General features: G+C 38.7%; 1 protein-coding gene across 5 annotated transcripts in view; it reads right to left on the reverse strand.

The window, feature by feature from the left end:
• Window positions 1-19013, reverse strand: part of arhgap32b (Rho GTPase activating protein 32b) — a 104169-nt gene that overhangs the window by 11907 nt on the left and 73249 nt on the right. For 2 of the 5 annotated variants that reach the window (XM_065286947.1, XM_065286949.2), the window contains 9 exons: window positions 18052-18189; window positions 15294-15386; window positions 14957-15079; window positions 14773-14850; window positions 9962-10043; window positions 8328-8378; window positions 6284-6358; window positions 2204-2353; window positions 624-726 (listed from right to left, as the gene is read on the reverse strand). In XM_065286947.1, coding sequence (XP_065143019.1) covers window positions 624-726; window positions 2204-2353; window positions 6284-6358; window positions 8328-8378; window positions 9962-10043; window positions 14773-14850; window positions 14957-15079; window positions 15294-15386; window positions 18052-18189 — 893 coding nt within the window. The other 3 variants (XM_065286948.1, XM_065286952.1, XM_065286950.2) reach the window with 3 other exon arrangements.

Below are 19013 nucleotides of genomic sequence, written 5' to 3' on the forward strand. Positions count from 1 at the left end.
AACAGCGCTTTTTTGCTCCCACCAAAATAGGGGCATTTAGGACATGCTATAAAAAATCAGTGGAATATTTTGAGCTAAAACTTCACTAGGCACACCTGAGACTTGTATTACATCTTGTAAAAATTGACATAATGTGTGCCCTTTAATAAATAAACTAGTTTAAAAAAAAATCCGTTTTTTAATCACTTTTGGTTAGCATTTTGGATATGTTATAAAAAAATTTGTGGGATATTTTGAGCTGAAACTTCATGGGCACATCTAGGCACACCTGAGACTTATATTACATCTTGTAAAAATAGGCATAATATGTGCCCTTTAAAAAATAAACTAGTCTAGAAAATATATTAGTTTTTTAATCACTTGTAATCATGCCATTAAGGATTTTTGGTTCACTAAAATTCGATCATTAAGAAAGTTTTCTCTGGCTACAGTAATAATAAACCCCCATCTAATCTCTCTCCGGTTCTCTCATTTCTTCTAATATCGGAAATCATACAATTTGTAATGTGAATGTGTGTAATTACAATCAGCTTTATATCCAGTCATTGCATTAAGAGTTTCTTAAACAGTATGATAAATCCAAATTTCTGCTACTTGTAACAAGAAATGGGTTTATGTCCTACCGCAGCTTCTGAATGTTGGATGCGATCCCAGAGAGACGGTACATTCCATCAACCACTCCATGCTTCTCAATGAACTCAGTGCAACTCTTGAGTACCTGTGGGACTAAAGGTTTAGATAAAATGTTACTGGAGCATCCTTTTTGGCACGTAATGTGCAAGATTTGTCAAAATGCCAGTGAAACAGAATTGTGCAGCCAGTCTACTTGGATTTTGCATAATATAAATAACTTGGACGACTGCGGCAGCATAGCACTGGGAGAAGGTGGCCACTGGACCTGATTAATGAATAGCAAGTCCATACATGTGAAAAACTTTATTGGCTTGCATTTGCTCCAGTGGCACTATGTATTTATAAAATTCGAACTTGATCTTGCAATCCCTGACCATCCTCCCGTCCTGCCAAACGTTATCTGGCTGATAAGAGAGTCTCTCAAAGGCAGCTGTTCATCTACATTCCTTACATTGCAGTCTAAGCACAAAATCCCTGAGAAATGCAGGAAAACTCTTTCTCTAAGCTCACGAAAACCATTCAATCCTTTCAAAAATGCAGCCAAGAATGACAGGCAAATATGCTACTGTGATTTGACCACAATCTAATATCACAATATAAGTGATATATTACTAAAAATGTCTATAAAGTAAAATATTTTGTTGCTCTCACACGTAAATAAAGCAGGCATGCCTACTTATATCTACTGCAGTATGAATTGTATAGCAAATGTTGCTAATGTCACATCTATACTGTTGCACAATATATATGGACATAAACAGTACACTCACCTAGCCCCAAATGTAAAAGACAGACAAAAAAAATCGGATTTTTCGATTCAGCTAAATATATGAAAATAATAAAGGCTGTGCAGGGCATTCTGAAATGCATTATTGTGACTGACCCATACTATTGACTCATTGGTTAAACAATGCATCATCTCAAGTTTCAGAGCATCTGAGACAAAAAGCACACAGTCTGAAATCACCCCCATTTACAAACACATTAAACCTGTAAGTGCTTATGGGTGGGAGAGGACAGTGAAGAGAGCATTGGGTTTAAATCTGGGTAATAAATCCAAACGCTGTCTTTCAATACACTCATAGCAGTTTTAGAGACAAGATTAGGATCATATAAATGTCTGGTCAAGAATGATGTAACCAGGATTGCACATTCCTCAGCATTTTAATAAAAGCTACAATTCGTTTGTCTTCTTCTATCAGTAATGGTTGAGCAGTCGTAGCAAGTTGCGTGGATCCCTTTTGAAAAGGACAAGGCTTGAATTGTAAGGGCATGCAATAGCTCAGGGTGGATTTGGAGTCAAACAAATGAAGCAAGCGCTGAAGGCTGCCAGGGAGCTTTGAATCAATAGGGCAGAAATCTCCAGACACGGCCCCCTAACCATTCCTCCCTGACCTTTACAACCCTTTAAGCCAATCGGCTGCCGTGACAACCGACCCAGACGGGTACATCCGAGGGTGATTCCAGAGGAGGGAGGCTGGCTATGCTTTCCAGGCCACCCACACAGCTCTAAAGGCTGATGTCAAGTTAACCACCTGTAGCTGAGAAAGCCAGAAGGGGGCAAGCTCACCATCATGGCCCGAGTTGAGGAGATGCTCTCCCAGGTCACACCCAAACACCCTCTCCCTGAGGATACCTCTCTGCTTCAGCTTCTGCTTGGTCGGCCTGGACTTCATGAATGAGCGCAGAAATGTGATCAGTTTTCCGTGTTTTTTGGACACTGAGGGATAAAAGAAACATAGGAGTGTAAAGTTAGTCTTTTTTTTTAAATAGACCGCATTAGAATTGTTCCTTTACTATAAAAATCTGCCAAATCCTCTATTGTACGAGTTGCTCGGAGATCACCAGATCAGCCAAAATGGATTTAAATTCCCCATTCCTCCAACATTATTCTTTTGGGTGCTTGCTGTTTGTCTTGTACAGCAAACCTGAACAAGGCTCTTGCTACTCTGTGAATCATTGGACTGGTTATAAAGAGCCACGGTCTGATACAAAAATCCATGAACAATAAATTGCAAATACGCTTCCACAAGTTGAAACTCAAAGGCTCGGCTATGGAGAAAACTATCAAGATGATTGGTGGCTAACTTACAACATATGTGAAAGTCTTTTGAAACAATGTAAACATATTTTTGTCCTCTCATTTTTGTCAAGGAGCCTAAGAAGCAGGAAGGACATTTCAAGCTGTTTGGTCTCCCGAGCAGCTTGTGCTGACATTACGCACTGACAGTTACAGCCATGAGAAAGGAATCCAGCTGCCTGGCCTAGAACTTGCATGACAAATCTTGGACGGCAAAGGAGAAAAGAATCAACGTGAGAGGAAAATACAAAGTGACCAAAACGATTCCAAACTACAATTATGCCCCATAAAAAAAATAACACAAACCAAACAACTGTTTGCACATTTAGGCTGCACAAATCATAGTAATTGTCATAGTTACTGCTAGGATCTATAATGCATACTTCTCCATCTGTGCTTATGTTTATATTTGTGAGCGTGTGTGGAATAATTTGCAGTAGGCGGAGCAATATTAGCTGGGAAAAAATGCAAATACCATGTGGTCTTGATTTTAAGGCTTTTATTATTATTATTCGTACACATAGAGCACTGTGAACGTGGCAAGGGACACCTGCCAGCTGTGACCTCATCAGTGGCTGTTCCTTTGAGTGCTTTAACGTTTAAAAGGCACATTACTCACTATTTCTTTTACTTCATGAATTATCAACAGTCCCCTAACAAGAGCTTGTAACCGGTCCGAGGGCAGTTAATCCTTCTATAACCAGCAGAGTTAAATAATAAAAGCAGTCATTATAGGAGTTTCCTGTTCTACTTTTCAAGAGCCAATAAAGCAACTGCCACATTTCACGGTGCCACTTATTTAGATCACTATAAAACAGACAAATACATGAATTAAAACCTAGAAAACTAACAGTGTTCAGGCTTCTGAAGTGCATGCTGTTTACTTCAGCATGCACTTCAACTCGACGCGGGTGACGTCACTGCGCAACGTGCATCACTGATTCATTATACTACTGAAAATATATACACTTTTGTAACTATTTAGCTATGCAATAAAAATTAAAAAACATTGTTCCAAGTGTTTTCTCTACGCATTTTTATTATTTTAGCGTGAGTTGTAAAGAGATTTAAGACAAATGTTTAAAATACACAATCGGTAAACGGGCAGAGATTTAGGGAGCACTCTCATAAAAACCCGTGTAACAGTAAACAAATAAACAATCAATAAAGCGTTTTGATAATTAAAGCTCTTCCCGACCCTGTAAAGATAGCAATCATGTGAGCTTTAAACGGCAACTTTATAACTTACCGTATGTTCAACTGTGAAATAAAGCGTTGACTTAACTTAGAAGTTGTCTAAACTTTTACCAGGCGACGGCTACTCCAAACACACGTCATTCAAAACGTCTGTACATGCATTAGCACTGCATAGACCCGACACAACGGTGAAAGATCGCGGACCTCTCTCTCTCCCTTTCCCTCAGCCGGCAAAAGCTAATAGTCAGCATGCATTCTTTCCTCGTCGTTTTTTTTCTCCTCTCTTTCCGTTCAGAGGTTGTCCAGCCCATAATATCAACTTTCAGCGGCGCGGACTACTTACAGCAGTGACCGGGGAGAGCGCGTGAGAGTTTTAGCCCTGCAGGCTTTGCATTTGTCGCAGATTCACTATTATGTGATGACATTAACTTTGTATCCCTGTAGTCTTTTTTTACTCTCAGTGTATTTGAGCTGTAGCTGTAGAGAGACAATTTGAAGTGTTCAATTTGCCCAAATGTCAAGCTACCAGAAAAAATAACTTTACCTACTGTTTAATGACTAACTTACATAGTTAATATATAGAAGATACTGCAGTTTTTATTTTTTTTGCGTGTGGGTATAAACAAAGCTAACAAGACTTCATGCTAACACACAATAACCCACTTGATGATGATGTGTAACAATGCATGCTTTGCAACTGAAAGAAAAACTGTTATGCACACGCCAAGGCCAAGTTTAATTCAGGATTTACTACAGCCTGGCAAGGTACAGCCATAAATAAATCAACAAAGACAACCTTATCGAGACGCTGAAGTAGTAGACTTGTGGTTAAACTGTCTAACTTTATAGAGATACACTGTGCAATGTAACACTGAACCAATATTAATAATGGACTTGCTCAAAGTGATATCCGCAATATTTAACATGACAGCTCGCTAAAAACCCACAAGCTCAAAAAGCAATTTGTTTCGGCCAAATACTGTACTGATCTGGCAAATCATCAGTACTGGGTTAAATTTTAAACCAAACCAATACAAAAAAAAAAACAATGTCAGGTAGCACATCTTACATAATTCAAAAACAATAACTTATGACTTACTTAAAAGAGATGGTTTAAAACAACCAGAATGAAACCATTTTCCCATCCAAACAGTTTCATATAAAAGTCTCTGTTTTCAGAACAGGTCAGACAGGAAGTGCACAGTCTCCTTTAGGACAAAGAGACAGATATTGCAACGTAATCCTAATACAGCTCCTCTCACAGCTCCTTCCAGCTGTCTTGGCTTTTTCACAGAGGCAGCTGCCCTTTACTCCATAGAGAGGAAGACATTGTCGCCCCATAAAGAAGTAAGGAAGTGAGAGAATGCTAAGGGAGCTACATCTGGAACCGCACATGCTATGTCCAAACACATGGGAACACAACTAAATGAAATTTCTTGTAAATGTAAATAGTCTGTGTAACATATGAGACCGGTAGAGAGAAAGACAGGAAACAATTATATTTGATACATTTTCATAACAAACAATACACCCCATTCATGTCGTAAACCTTGGTATCTACAATATTATTCAAGCAACCTTTATCGCGGTCATACCACCTGCTCCACACTAAAAATGATAGGATGTTATGAGGTTAAACATTAACTCGGGGCATCTGCTTAATGATGCGAATGATTAATAGGGCATTTTGTAGAAGCTCTGTATTTGAGCATGCACTAAGGTAGCACACAAGAATGCGTCTCAGTCACCATGAAAGAGACTAGTTTATGTTGTCAGTAAACAAAGCTGAGATTATTTTATAGCCTTTCTTGAACAGGCTCATGTAAATCAGTGTGTGGACACAATGTGACTGTCTGGCAAGCACAATGAGTTGCATTTGAAAGAGCAGGAGAATTGCACCATAAACTGGACAAGACCAGATACAGTAAAGGGACCTGGAAGTTATTTCAAACACAGGCACATGAAGCGTGGACACAGCAACAAAAACCTGTTTACAGTATGGCAGTAGTATACAGTAGTAATATCATCATATGCAAATCACAGATAAACAGGCTTTACATGCATTCAAAAGCAGATTGTGAAAGAGAGGGAGAGAGAAAGTGTACACCATCAAGGTAAAGACATGAGACTGTGTTAAGTAAAAAAGAAAAAAGACTCCATATAGTTCTCCCAAACTATTTAAAATAAAAACAGACCCTTGTGTAGTTAGAGAAAGTGAGGCATTCCTTGTTAAGTTAGGAAAGATCGGTGATACTACGTAATACTATTCCTATAAAGAGACCTGTGAGCGGCGGTGACTGTGCAGAGGTGCACACGAGAGTTTGGGGATTAGTCCGTGTTAGACATAGTACATGGATAAATAATTTGGTCTACCTGAGCTTAGCCTGTAGGGGTTTAATGGGTCGGGTGCCCATGCACTGTCCTGCTTTATACTCTCCATCTCCAAATCTGCATGCCAGGAGGAGAGAAGGGGAGGGGGGGTAGGGAGGAACCCAGTTAGAGAACATGAGAAGAACAGCTGCACATGCAGCTCTCCGTTAGCTTGGCAGTTGACACTCTTGCAGGAGAGTTTCTGAGTTTCACATTTCCTGCCTATTAGGTAATGTTTCACAACAGTTTTGCAGGTCCATAAAATGATAATAAACAAGCTGGTGCAGTAAAATTCACTTTAGAGACGAACATATTGGCCTACAATGAGTGAGAAAGGTCTAAGCTGCAATGCGAGAGAAATGTTGATTTATGATACTGCTAAAGGACAACTGATGTATGCAGGGAAAGTGTGATAAAGTGAGAGTGTGTTTGTGTGTATGAGAGAGAGAAAGAAAGAAAAAGAACGACAGGGTGTGTGACTATGTATGTGTGCATATCATAGTTCATCCAAAAATGAAACATGTCAAAATGTAATGGCACTCACATTGTGTTTAAGGTTGCATGACATACTTCCATGAATTTCTGAAGAATGCTGATGCTATTCTGCCTTGTACTAAAACCAGCACTCTACCAACTGAGCTATACAGAGTTAGGGATGCATAACGATTAATCGCGATTAATCTATAGCAGAATAAAAGTTTTTGTTTACATCATAAATGTGTGTGTGTGTGTGTGAACTGTGTATAAAAATTATGTCTATATAAATCTACACACATGCATGTATAATTTTAAGAAAAAAAAATATATTTATATATTAAGTATTTATTTATATATAATATAAATTATACAAACAAATATACAAATGTATATTCACATGTAAATATTTATTAAATATACACATGCATGTGTGTGCGTTTATCTTTACAACGTTAAAGGAATAGTCTACTCATTTTCAATATTAAACTATGTTATTACCTTAACTAAGAAGAGTTGATACATCTCTCTATCATCTTAGTGCATGCACGTAAGCGCTGGGGCGCGCTGCGACACTTCGATAGCATTTAGCTTAGCCCCATTTATTCAATGGTACCAAACAGAGATAAAGTTAGAAGTGACCAAACACATCAATGTTTTTCCTATTTAAGACGAGTAGTTATACGAGCAAGTTTGGTGGTACAAAATAAAACGTTGCACTTTTCTAAGCGGATTTAAAAGAGGAACTATATTTTATGGCGGAATAGCACTTTTGGGAGTACTTCAACTCGCCTGAAAAGTCCGCTCCCCTTCTCCCTCTCATAATGGGAGAGGGAGGGTGTTACTGCGCCGAGTCGAAGTACTCCCAAAAGTGCTATTCCGCCATACAATATAGTTACCCTTTTAAATCCGCTCAGAAAAGCGCTACGTTTTATTTTGTACCACCATACTTGCTCGTATAACTACTCGTCTTAAATAGGAAAAACGTTGATGTGTTTGGTCACTTCTAACTTTATCTCTGTTTGGTACCATTGAATGAATGGGGCTTAATGCTTTCGAAGTGTCGCAGCGCGCTCCAGCGCTTACGTGCACGCACTAAGATGATAGAGGGATGTATCAACTCTTCTTAGTTAAGGTAATAACATAGTTTTATATTGAAAATGGATAGACTATTCATTTAATATACACAGTTCACACACACATATATGATGTAAACAAAAACTTTTATTCTGCTATAGATTAATCACGATTAATCGTTATGCATCCCTAAGATATCATTACAGCAAAGCACATAAAACAGTGCCATTTTTGTATTAAGACCTGTTCCGCACAAAAACCTTTCTTATGGGTTCAGAAGACCTAATATGGGGCATATGCATTGTTATTATGACGTTTTTGGGGGCTTGCCAGCTCCTGGTAACTGCCGTTTTAATTGTATGGTAAACGCTAATGCATTTTTCAACACAAAGAAAGTGGAACTGTTTCGAAAAAGTAAATAACAGAAATTTCATTTTTGGATGAGCTATTCCTTTAAATGAAAACAAGAGGCATGAGGGGGTATACCAGCACGCACAGGGTGGGAACAGACTCCAGGAGGCCGGCCGCAGACCAGAGCAGGGGGACGCTGAAGAAGCAGTGGAGGGAAGCAGAGTCAAATAATGCATTACACATGCATGCAATAAGTGCAAAGCAATGCAACATACTGTACATTCAAAATACATACCACAGGGAGGCCAGTGGGTGTTTAAGCAATAAAAGAAAAAAAACATCTAAACCAAAACAAAATCTTTGTGAAATGATGTTCCGCCAGCGCCAAAGCTAATCATATCAACTTCACGTACCCCATTGTTTTCGTAAGCGTTGCCCTTAATAATGACACATTAAAAAGCATTGTAATCCCACCCAAGAGCCCCAGGCTCTTTCGATCTGATTGCACTGCGCCATGTCATTGCATCTCTGTGATGATACGACTCCCGCAAGACGGCGAACACCACTAAACCCTCCCACCCACCGCAAGCCAGCATGCTGATTGGTCGGATGAGTCACGATGATTCACCCTTCTGTGGGTGCCAATAAGCATTGATTTAATTCACAAGACAGCCAAAACCAAACAGAAATTTTTAAGGTGATGAATAGGTCTCTAGAGGGCTTGGCTAGCTGGTTATGTCCAAGTCGTGATGTAAACTGACCTCTCATAAAAGAGCTCAGTTCAATCCACACGGTCCACAGCCACTCCAAACATTACTAAATGTATGACTTGCATTGAGATCGTGAGAGCAAGAAACACTCCATTTCAGATGTCTGTTAATCAAGTTGTTTGTTTTGTTCGACTCTTCAGTTCTTGGCCGGTACAATGTTGTGTAAATAGAGGAGAAATAGACGTACCACACCGTACCATGATGTGCATTCAAAGGTACGTACGCAAGCCCTCTCCAACACACCATAAAGAGAAATTAAGAAAAGCAAACAACAGCGCAGAGAGATTCATTAAATAGAAGTGATAAATGAAGACGGTCACTGGGTTTCTGTTTGGGAGGAAGAACGAAGAAGGGAGGGGTATAGAGATGGGTTTTAGAGAAAGTGAGAGGAAGGGGAATAGAGAGGGAGAGAGACATGTAGGTTGGGTGTGAACCATACATTTCCTAAGCAATGTGTCGAAAGTGTGCACCGTGATCTGAGAAACTTACATGTCTCAAACCCAATTTGTTTAGTATGGAAATTACACTTCTTCAACAACAGCTGAAACATATCGTGCCCTCCTCAAGCATTACATACTCATCAAACAGCAGCTTTTAGTCATGCGACATGACCCAGAGACTCCAGTAACCGCCCTGTCTCAAATGTAAATACAACGATCAGACTCAATACATGGCCGTTTCATTGAATCACATCCCGTACACTACTCCTATCCGCCGTCTCCCTCTCAAACGCAATTAATACACCAATGAAACGCCAGAATAACAAGCTAGCCCTCAAGATCCTGCATCTTCTAAAAGGCCCAACAGCCTTGGGAGAAAGCGGTATGCGTGTGGTTCTGCATAACAAGCGTGACCTTGGATTTAGCTTCCAGATGATGTTTGTTGGGTTGGTTTTGTTTACAGCTCCTTGCAGCAGAAGTAAGCTGTTAGGGAATGGTTAATACAGACGTGGGGAGAGACACCAATGAGCTGTCCCAGCAGGATTTGAGGTGTGTGTGTGTTGTGGTACCTGGTTTTGGCACAGAGTTGGTGACAGACTGCGGGACCTTGTCGTTTATCAGCTCCACGCACTCGCTGGGAAAGAAGCCAACCTGTGGAAAAACAGAGAAGGTTTGAAAGGCTCCCAAGAGGGAAATGACAAGGCTTCTTCATAATATTCGGCATTTCCTGTCACATCCAGGAAGAAATAAAACGCACATGATCATCATTAATGCAGTGTCACAAACACACACACACTCACGCTTACTGTGTCAATATGCTAAAATGTTACTTTTAGACATGAAAACACGAGGACAGTTTAAGTGCTATATTTGGGTTCCCAGCACGTGTATCAACCTAGAAAATGTGAAAAAGATCAACCCCAGTAACTAAGTTTTGGTTAACCATTCTCTGCAAGCATGTGAAAAAATAGATCATTGAAATTTAGCTCCACTTGTGATGTCAGAAGGGGATCTTATTATAATAATACTGCCCCTAAATCTGCACTATTGAACCACAGCAGTGCCATTTAGTGCAGAGATCTACTCATTTGCATTTTAAAGGCACATTTTTGCTCACACATACAAATTGGCAATTTCAACATGCTATAATAAATGATCTATATGGTATTTGAGCTAAAACAAATGTACTCCGGTGACACAAAATATTTATTTTACAACTTAAAAAAGACTGCAAACATACAGAAAAAAATATGATTCACTTCTTTACATTTCGACATTCTGGCTTCATATCAAGGAAAGGGATGCTAATAAAATATTAACATGTTAGCAGGGTTCCCATTCTAAGCCAAACGTGCGATTACCTGACTTTTCCTGACCAAAATCTGAATTTTCATGACCTATGTCTGAGATGCTGTGATCTTGTTAATGGTGTACACTGTGAATAAATAAAAATGTAGCCTAAATGCGAGAAATAAATAAAAAATGCCAATAAACGGCTGTTTAGATCAGTGGAGGCTTGGACCCGGAAACGGCATTCCTTACATCAAATTCCATGATCCATGGGATACCTGTATTAAGGTTTTATACACTTCAAGGGTCACCAACAACTTGTGAAACTCCAGATAAAAAAGCTTAATTATGATACAAAGTTCAGGAGTCTCTCAATGTGCCCTTACACACTTACATGCTTTACAAGCTTAGAGCTGCAATCAGTAACTGTTTTGTTAAAAATAAACAAATATCAGTTATTGGGCAAGTACATAAAAAAATGGTCACCTTACCCAAATTCACAACAGTCAGCTTATAATCAAGATAAAGTGACAAGGATCAAGTTGAGTCGTCTGGTGGGATTTCATGGGAAATATCAACAAACGTAAATGTACCTGTAGCATTTAAAGGCAGGGTATCTGATTTTGAAAAATGCTACTAGCTTACAAGCACTGAAATCACGATCCACCCTCTATTCAAATTGGCATCCAAAGCCACGCCTCCTCCAAAACACATGAACACGCAGAGACCAGACATCCACAGTCCACATTCCAGGTCTCATTCACCAGTGAGAAAACTTTGTAGTACAAAGTGAATAACATTACCAAAATAACAAACATAAACAACTGTTTTAAATCGGAATTAGTTAAAGCACGTTTTCGGTACTGTAGACGTATTAGTATATCATTACGCTAATTCATAAAAGAACAAACAAAAGCAACACATTGTTTCATCAAAGTAGAATATTTGAATCTATTTAAATACAAATATCGCATACCTGCCTTACCAAAATAAACACGACTCTCGTGGCAAAGCAGTGAAGTTACCAATGTTAATTTGCGTTTTTTCATACGGTTTTTGTCGTGGTTTCAAAAAAAATTATTCGTTTTGTGGCTACTGTGCAGGTTGTCAAATCAGCAGGAAAGTTTGCCATTCTCCCTCTGTTTACAGACGGGAGGTGAGCGCACGTGAATGCGCTGATGGTGTCTGCTTGAACAGTTTGCGGAAAAATGACATGCGTCCAATTAATGCGTTCTGTCTGAGTTCAATGATTTGTTGAACATTTTTTGGTCCTACGCCTTTCACAGATGACATATATTTATAAAAATACATTTCAACAACTTAAAGGTGCAGTGTGTAAATTTTAGCGGCATGGTGAGGTTACAAATTGCAACAAAACGCTCAGTTCACAGCTCAACCTTTGCTTTGGAAAAACATAGAGAAGCTACGGTAGTTGACACAGGACAAACATGTCATTGTTGGGGATAACTTAATGAAAAAGTTTGTCCGTTTGGAGCTTCTGTAGTAGAAGCATGGCGGCACAAAATGGCGTCTTCCATGTAAGGAGACCCTTGGTGTATGTACAATGCCGCTGCTAGCCATTTTGGTGCCCTAAGCATAATTCCTTTAAAATGCCCCCCCACCTTGAGAATTTTTTTTTTTTTTTTTGGAAGTTTAACTTTTTATTACCAAACATATAAATTAATAGCAGAAAGTAAAATCACAGCTTTAGTCAACAAACACTACACATTTGAAAGTGCTAACTTTTATAGCAAAATAGAAAAAAATTACCAAACTTAAATAGTAAAATAATAATAAAAAATAATCCAGACATGTTTTTCCCAAGTACAATGTCACTTTAAATAAATTACATTGAATAAACACCAATAAGTAAACAAGAATGCTCAATATTCTTAAATAAAACAAAGATTTAGAGAACTAAGTGTCACATAATGTTTGCTTCATATCATACATGGTGACATTTTATATTTTTATATATTTAACAGTCAGGAATTTTTAGCCTACCATGTGCACTGACTGCTAACATTAACTTATACTGAGAAAGTATTAACCAGCATCACGTCAAAATAAACCACAAAATTAACTACTGCTCAATATCTAAAGAAACGTAGTAAAGAAAGTAACAGCTGCCGTCAGTTATTTGTAAAATGCATATGCATAGGTAATGTTTTACAGTAAAATCTCAATTTAGCTTGCACTGAAGTAATAAATTATAACAACATAGTTTCCTAACATTAATGTCAGCACAGCAAGTTCGAGGCGCATTACGATTAGCAGCAGCTGCAGCACATGCGCATTTCCCTTATTTAGGAGTGAATGATAAAACATGATGGATTTACCTGCAAGTGATGCACGGGCATCATCCCGCAGTTTCATCTTTTTTCTTTTTTCCGATCATGACTCCTGCTGTCTTTTCGGGGCAATTTCCAATAGTTTACTGTCTGTCCGTTTCTCAATCCGAAGGCTGCAGCCTGCGCGAGGTCGCATATGCAGGCTGCATACGTCATCAAGCCTGGTTTATTTCAGTTAACTGAACATTACATTAGCAAGTCATAAGCATATTACAACAATTTACGATGAACTAAGAATAATAGTCAATTTTATAATTGTTAATATTACGAAATAAAAACGTTTTGATGACGTATGCAGCCTGGAAATGCGACCTCTGGAGGCTGCAGCCTTCAGATTGAGAAACGGTCTCTGTCAAACTTCGTCAGGCGCCCGCGCGATCAACCAGCACGGACCATCAAAGGCTGGGGGGCATACTTCCTATACTAGAGCAATTAAATTATCTCGTTCCCCCTTTTTTGTAACATATACATGGATAAAAAGTGCCAAATAATATTTCTACAGGCTAATGAAATTCTATCAGCATTATAATTTTTTTTCATTAGGCTATTATTTTGGTGCCCTCTCAGGACCTGGTGCCCTACGCACAGCGCGTGATGCGCGTTATGGGAGCGGCGGGGCTGTGTATGTAGATAAAAACGTCTCATTTTAAGGTAATAAAAACATAACGGTTCATTATAAAAAGGTCTTTATACACCCCTGATAATATAGTTTTGTATATTATTTTGCATTTCTGTCAAGAGATCCTTTTAAGAATTACACACTGCACTTTTATATTGATTGCTATCAGGATGTGAGGAGACTTTTAATCAGTATAACTAAAAATGTTTCTGGGTCAAATCAGATACCCTGCCTTTAAGTTCAATTTAATTTATTCTGATCCACAGACCAATCATAGATGAATTATGAATTATCTTGAACGATCAGACAGGAGTAAGGACCGACCGTCTCTATGCAAATCTAAAGCATACCATGAGCTTATCTCGCTGAAATATTAACCAAATCTATTTCTATAACCTTGACTTTGTCAATAGTCAAAGACCTATTAACAAAGACCCCTTCTGACTCCCTCATCCTAACTCTCCTATTTAGGTCTTCTTCATGTGATAGCTGGCATAACTGTGTGCTTGTCCTCCATCAGGACAGATGCTAGGTACCTGACCCAGCTGCAGCCTGCCAGAGTTCAGCATCAGCCTGCCCCAATGGGGCCACCACACATCTGCCACCATGATCCAATACACAGACTCTAGCTCTAACAGACTCAATGGAGACAAACTACCACAGAAACTGAAAAATATGCCAATGTACTGAATACAGGGCCAACAAAAACGTAATCCAGGGCATATGCTTGTTGGGCAAAACAGAAGGTTGGGAATTTGGAAAGATAATCCAGAATGTAGCTCATGAATGTATGTGCCAAACTTTATAGTTAGGAATAACTGCTAATTGCTTATTATACTGGGTTGGGGTTTTTCATATACAAAACACATTTTTATAAATTCGCAGACAATTGCATCATTTTTATTGGTAATGTGACCAATTATTTTTGACATTTATCTAGGTGTTGCAACCTAATTATTAAATATGACACCCTTATTAAAATTCAACATCATGCACTGGAGAATAATTCTGATTCGCTATAATCACTGGCACTTAACTGTAGGATGTCTCATTGGGACTCACCTTGTCTTACAAGTAACATAAATTCAAAAAGAAAAAGACTAAATAACACAAAACAAACCTGAAAACCATGCTTTCCTCTCCACCAGGTGGTGTCCTCTTTGGGTGGCATGTCTATTACTGAAACAATATCCCCCACCTGTGATAAAAAAAAATGCATCAACCAAAGTTTTTTTTTTTAAATCATTACTGGAATAGCAATGACAGATACTAAAAATATTAAGTCGTCATTTTTGCCCTGTCACCTCGAATGACAGCTCATCCGCTGCCTGTGCAATATAGCGCTTGATCACATGGGCTGCTGCGATAGCGGGAACATTGATGGATGACTCCTCATGTACAAGCAAGTGATTCCCCTTGTTGTCAACCTGAGGAGAGGGACGTCATTCACTCAAAATATGGCACCTCGGCTAAATACAATACTGAATGTTTTGTGAAGACAGATCTGTGAAATGCAGAACGTCCATTATGCTTCCTGATTACAGGACAACAGAGATGCAAAAAAAGCTATTTTAACAAAGTGTCACACAGGACTTTCTGCTAAAAAAATGACATCATAATGACAGAGGATCACATCAGTACCTCCATCCACGTGAGGGCCGGCCCACAGTTGATCTTGTTATCAGCAATCGCTGACAGGCGGGAGAGGTAAGCCATCAGCATCTGGGAAACTGTCTGTTCGTAGGAGGAAAAAGATAAAGGATAGTTTAAACAAAAATGATATTCTATAACATAGAGGATGTTTACAGGGCTATAAAAAGCTCTTATAACCTTAAAGAGCGAATGAGCTGTGTAGTTTTTTATTGTAAAATGTTAGGGTGTGTGTGTGTAAGGAATGCAGCTTTCTGAAACTGGGTGGAGGCTCCATATGGGCCATACAATTTATAGAAAAAGCTAAATGCATGATTCACACCTTCACATTTTAAACATTTGTAGCTTTAAAGTCAGGTTGGTTGGTTGGTTGGTTGGTTGATACAAACACAAGCCTAGACCATCATGAACTCGCATGCTGTTCCAGACTGGTTCATACAGGTCAACTGGTTTATTCAGTATAGTCATCAAATAGGTTGACCAAATAATCTTGCTGGTTAAGCAAGCCAAGAAGCCTAGTAAAGCCAACAACATGTCATACCATTATCCAAAACACAATGCTAATGACCAATGCAGGGCTGCGTCTGAACCCACATACTTCCATACTATACAGTAGGCAAAAAGCAGTGGGCGAGAAGATTTTTTTTGGTCACTAAGTAGACGAAAAGTACCCGGATGCCCTACTAGTCCCGGCAGGATTTTAAAGTGTGTATATACTACTCAACACCAGCTCAACACTATGTCCTAACCAAGCCTGATTTGATAAAGTGACAAGGAATGAAATGTTGCCCCATCCCTTCAGTTCTACTTCTGCTGCATGACGCCAAGTAGTCCCGCCCACACTGAAATGTCACGGCTTGAAAATATCACACCACATACCTACACAATAAACATCAACATCCTTTGAGCGACTGCGACTGTGCCCCATCAAACAGCAGTTTCACATTCAGTGTGGACAGACAAATTGCCTGACACTGGAAACTTGTCACTGGTAAGGACAGATTGTGCGTGCTGAAGATAAAGTGTGTGAGAGCGAATGACTTTAAAAGGGCCACAATTGTACTCTAAATTATAAATTATCTGAATAATTTTTCTACATGACTCTCATTATTAGTCAAACTGATCTTTGAGCTGTGTGAAAAAGGTTTAACCGCACATTTCTTTCTAAAACCACTCATGCTATTTATACAGAATTACAAAGAACTCAGAATGAAAATACAGCAAATACAGTAGGCCTACAGTAAAAAACGAATATGATTTCATCAGCCAAATGAGAGCTTAAAATATAAAAAAATCAAGGGATGGCTATAAACCTACAGAAAACCTGATGAAAATTTAAAACAAACATTGAAATATTCCTTTTTTGCATTTTAAAGCACAGCTCATATCATTGTTTGAATAGAAAATAGCAAATCATCTAATCTGAGCCTTCAAAATTGACTAAGGTCAAGTTAAACACTTGAATATTGGCTTGTCTTATTTTATTTGCTTTAAATGTCATGCTTTTGTAACAGCATCTATAATGTATAACAATAGCTTTATAAATGTAAAGCACAGCAATCACGCAAAAAATTCTTTATTCTCAAAGTATCCTGTTTGTCTACATTGCACAAATGCTGAAATGACCAGAAAGCAAGCTTTATTTAATAATTGTATTATTTTAAAATTACATGACACTTTTATCTGGCAGTGTGTTAGCATAATTCAAAATGTAAAATGCAGCCAGACACACAGCACAGATAAAGAAGGAGCTAGAAATGTAAATATGCCAAGGAAATTGAGTTTATGCATGGACAGGAGAGCACTGGTGGGATCCGTTCCAGTTGACCCTGTCCCAGGATCCACCCTCTTGTCAATTCCTTTCTCTAGACATATACTGGCACAGACTTGCCAAAATGTAAAACTACAGCCAAATAAGCATCAAAAAAAGAATAATTAGGTCAAAGACTATACAGACAGCCTGGATATATCCAGTATTTGGTATGGCTTCATCTCACTACTCAATCCAAAGCAACCCGTTTACTTTATATAATATAATAATTATATTAACAACAACGAAAGTCCTACTTCCTACTATACTGTAAATATAAGTTGACTTGCTCCCGACTTTGGTTACTTTTTCCACATATGCTAGTGAGGATTGTTAGCTATCACACATGGAATGCTCAGTCAGGCTTCATAATGAGACACAATGACACAGCATCACTAAACATTTTAGTTTCAGTTAAACATTCCCTAGCACTATCTCCACCGAGACCCCCAGACTATCTCACGTTCACATGAGTAAAACTGGAGAGGCTGCAAAATTCAGAGAGTGAAAGATAACCTTCAGCCGTATTCTATATAGGGAGTCTCAAAGTGCCCAATTACACAGGAAACTATTGCGGGAGCTTCCCTTTAACATCTCAAAAAGACTTCCACTAATGCAGAACATAATGAGCGGCATTATCAACCACTTAAACTTCAAAGCAGATCAATTTAGCTTTAAAAATATGCCACAGTTCAAGCACACTCCTCTGTAAAACAAATATCGGAGACAGCCAGGAAAAGCCGAGGTTTTCCAGACACCTAAACACCACAGGGATATATCCAACCATCTCACAGCCAGAGGCCATTAGGTGCTGTTTATCAGCATAACTGAGCACTCATATATATCTTACAGTTGACTAAAGCTGCCATGAGAGGTGCACCCTTCAGAAAAAGCACAGTGAATGCAGGGCAAGAAGGGAAAAAGAGAAACGGGTCATACCTCTGCTCTCTCCCTCAGGCTGTCAAAGCGGGGCAGCTCAGGGAGCTGTGAGAAGCGCCTGTCATAGATGCAGAGATGGAGATGCTTATCCAGGACTCGGAAATCTTCATAGCTCCTTCTCACGATCCAACTTCGTCCCTGTGGGGAAGTATGAGAGTGAGATAACTCAAAAGATAAACAAACAGGCCTTGCAATGTGTTGATGTTTTGGTCTGGTAGAGTTAAGGGTAAATTATAAGAGGCTCAGCTCTTGGCCAAAGCTAATAAGGCCAATGTAGTACCATCCATGAAGACCACATTCAGCATCTACAGCTGTTTGGTCTTGGTAAAGACAATACATTAAGTATGATAAGTTTAAGCATGAATCGCTCGCAAAATCGCTCACTATCTTTTTTATTGTGCACTATATTGTGCACTATAGCATTCAACATTTTGAAGTGGTGTCTGAAACCTGAGAAATAACTTAATTCCCTCGGTTTACTACTTTTTACCCACAATGCACTCTGATTTTGAGGGTACATTTGTTGTACATTCGCTAACTCACTATTTCCCATGATACAACGGGATCAGCTGGAAGACACTTACAGTAAACACCACAAATTTATGTTTATACACTTGTGTTGGTTCTTGTTGACAGTTATTTTCTACTTTAAAAAAAACCAATGAAATAAAATAAACTTAATTAAACATTAAATAAATGTGATGGACAATAACTTTTTATTTTAAATATAATTTTTTTTAATTAAATGTAATAAATAAAAATAATAGCAAATAAATTTGATAAGCTGTTGTTTTTGTTCTCTTAACTCTTTCCCCGCCATTGACGAGTTAACTCGTCAATTAGGAAAAAGCTTCCCTGCCAATGACGAGTATTTCTGGCTTTCCGCAATACCGCTATTATTCACCAGTTGGTGCTCTTCTGCAACTTATAAAACCTGGACGTATCGCCCTAGGGCAAACAGC

The sequence above is a fragment of the Paramisgurnus dabryanus genome, chromosome 18, assembly GCF_030506205.2.
Source record: "Paramisgurnus dabryanus chromosome 18, PD_genome_1.1, whole genome shotgun sequence".
Taxonomy (NCBI): Eukaryota; Metazoa; Chordata; class Actinopteri; order Cypriniformes; family Cobitidae; genus Paramisgurnus; species Paramisgurnus dabryanus.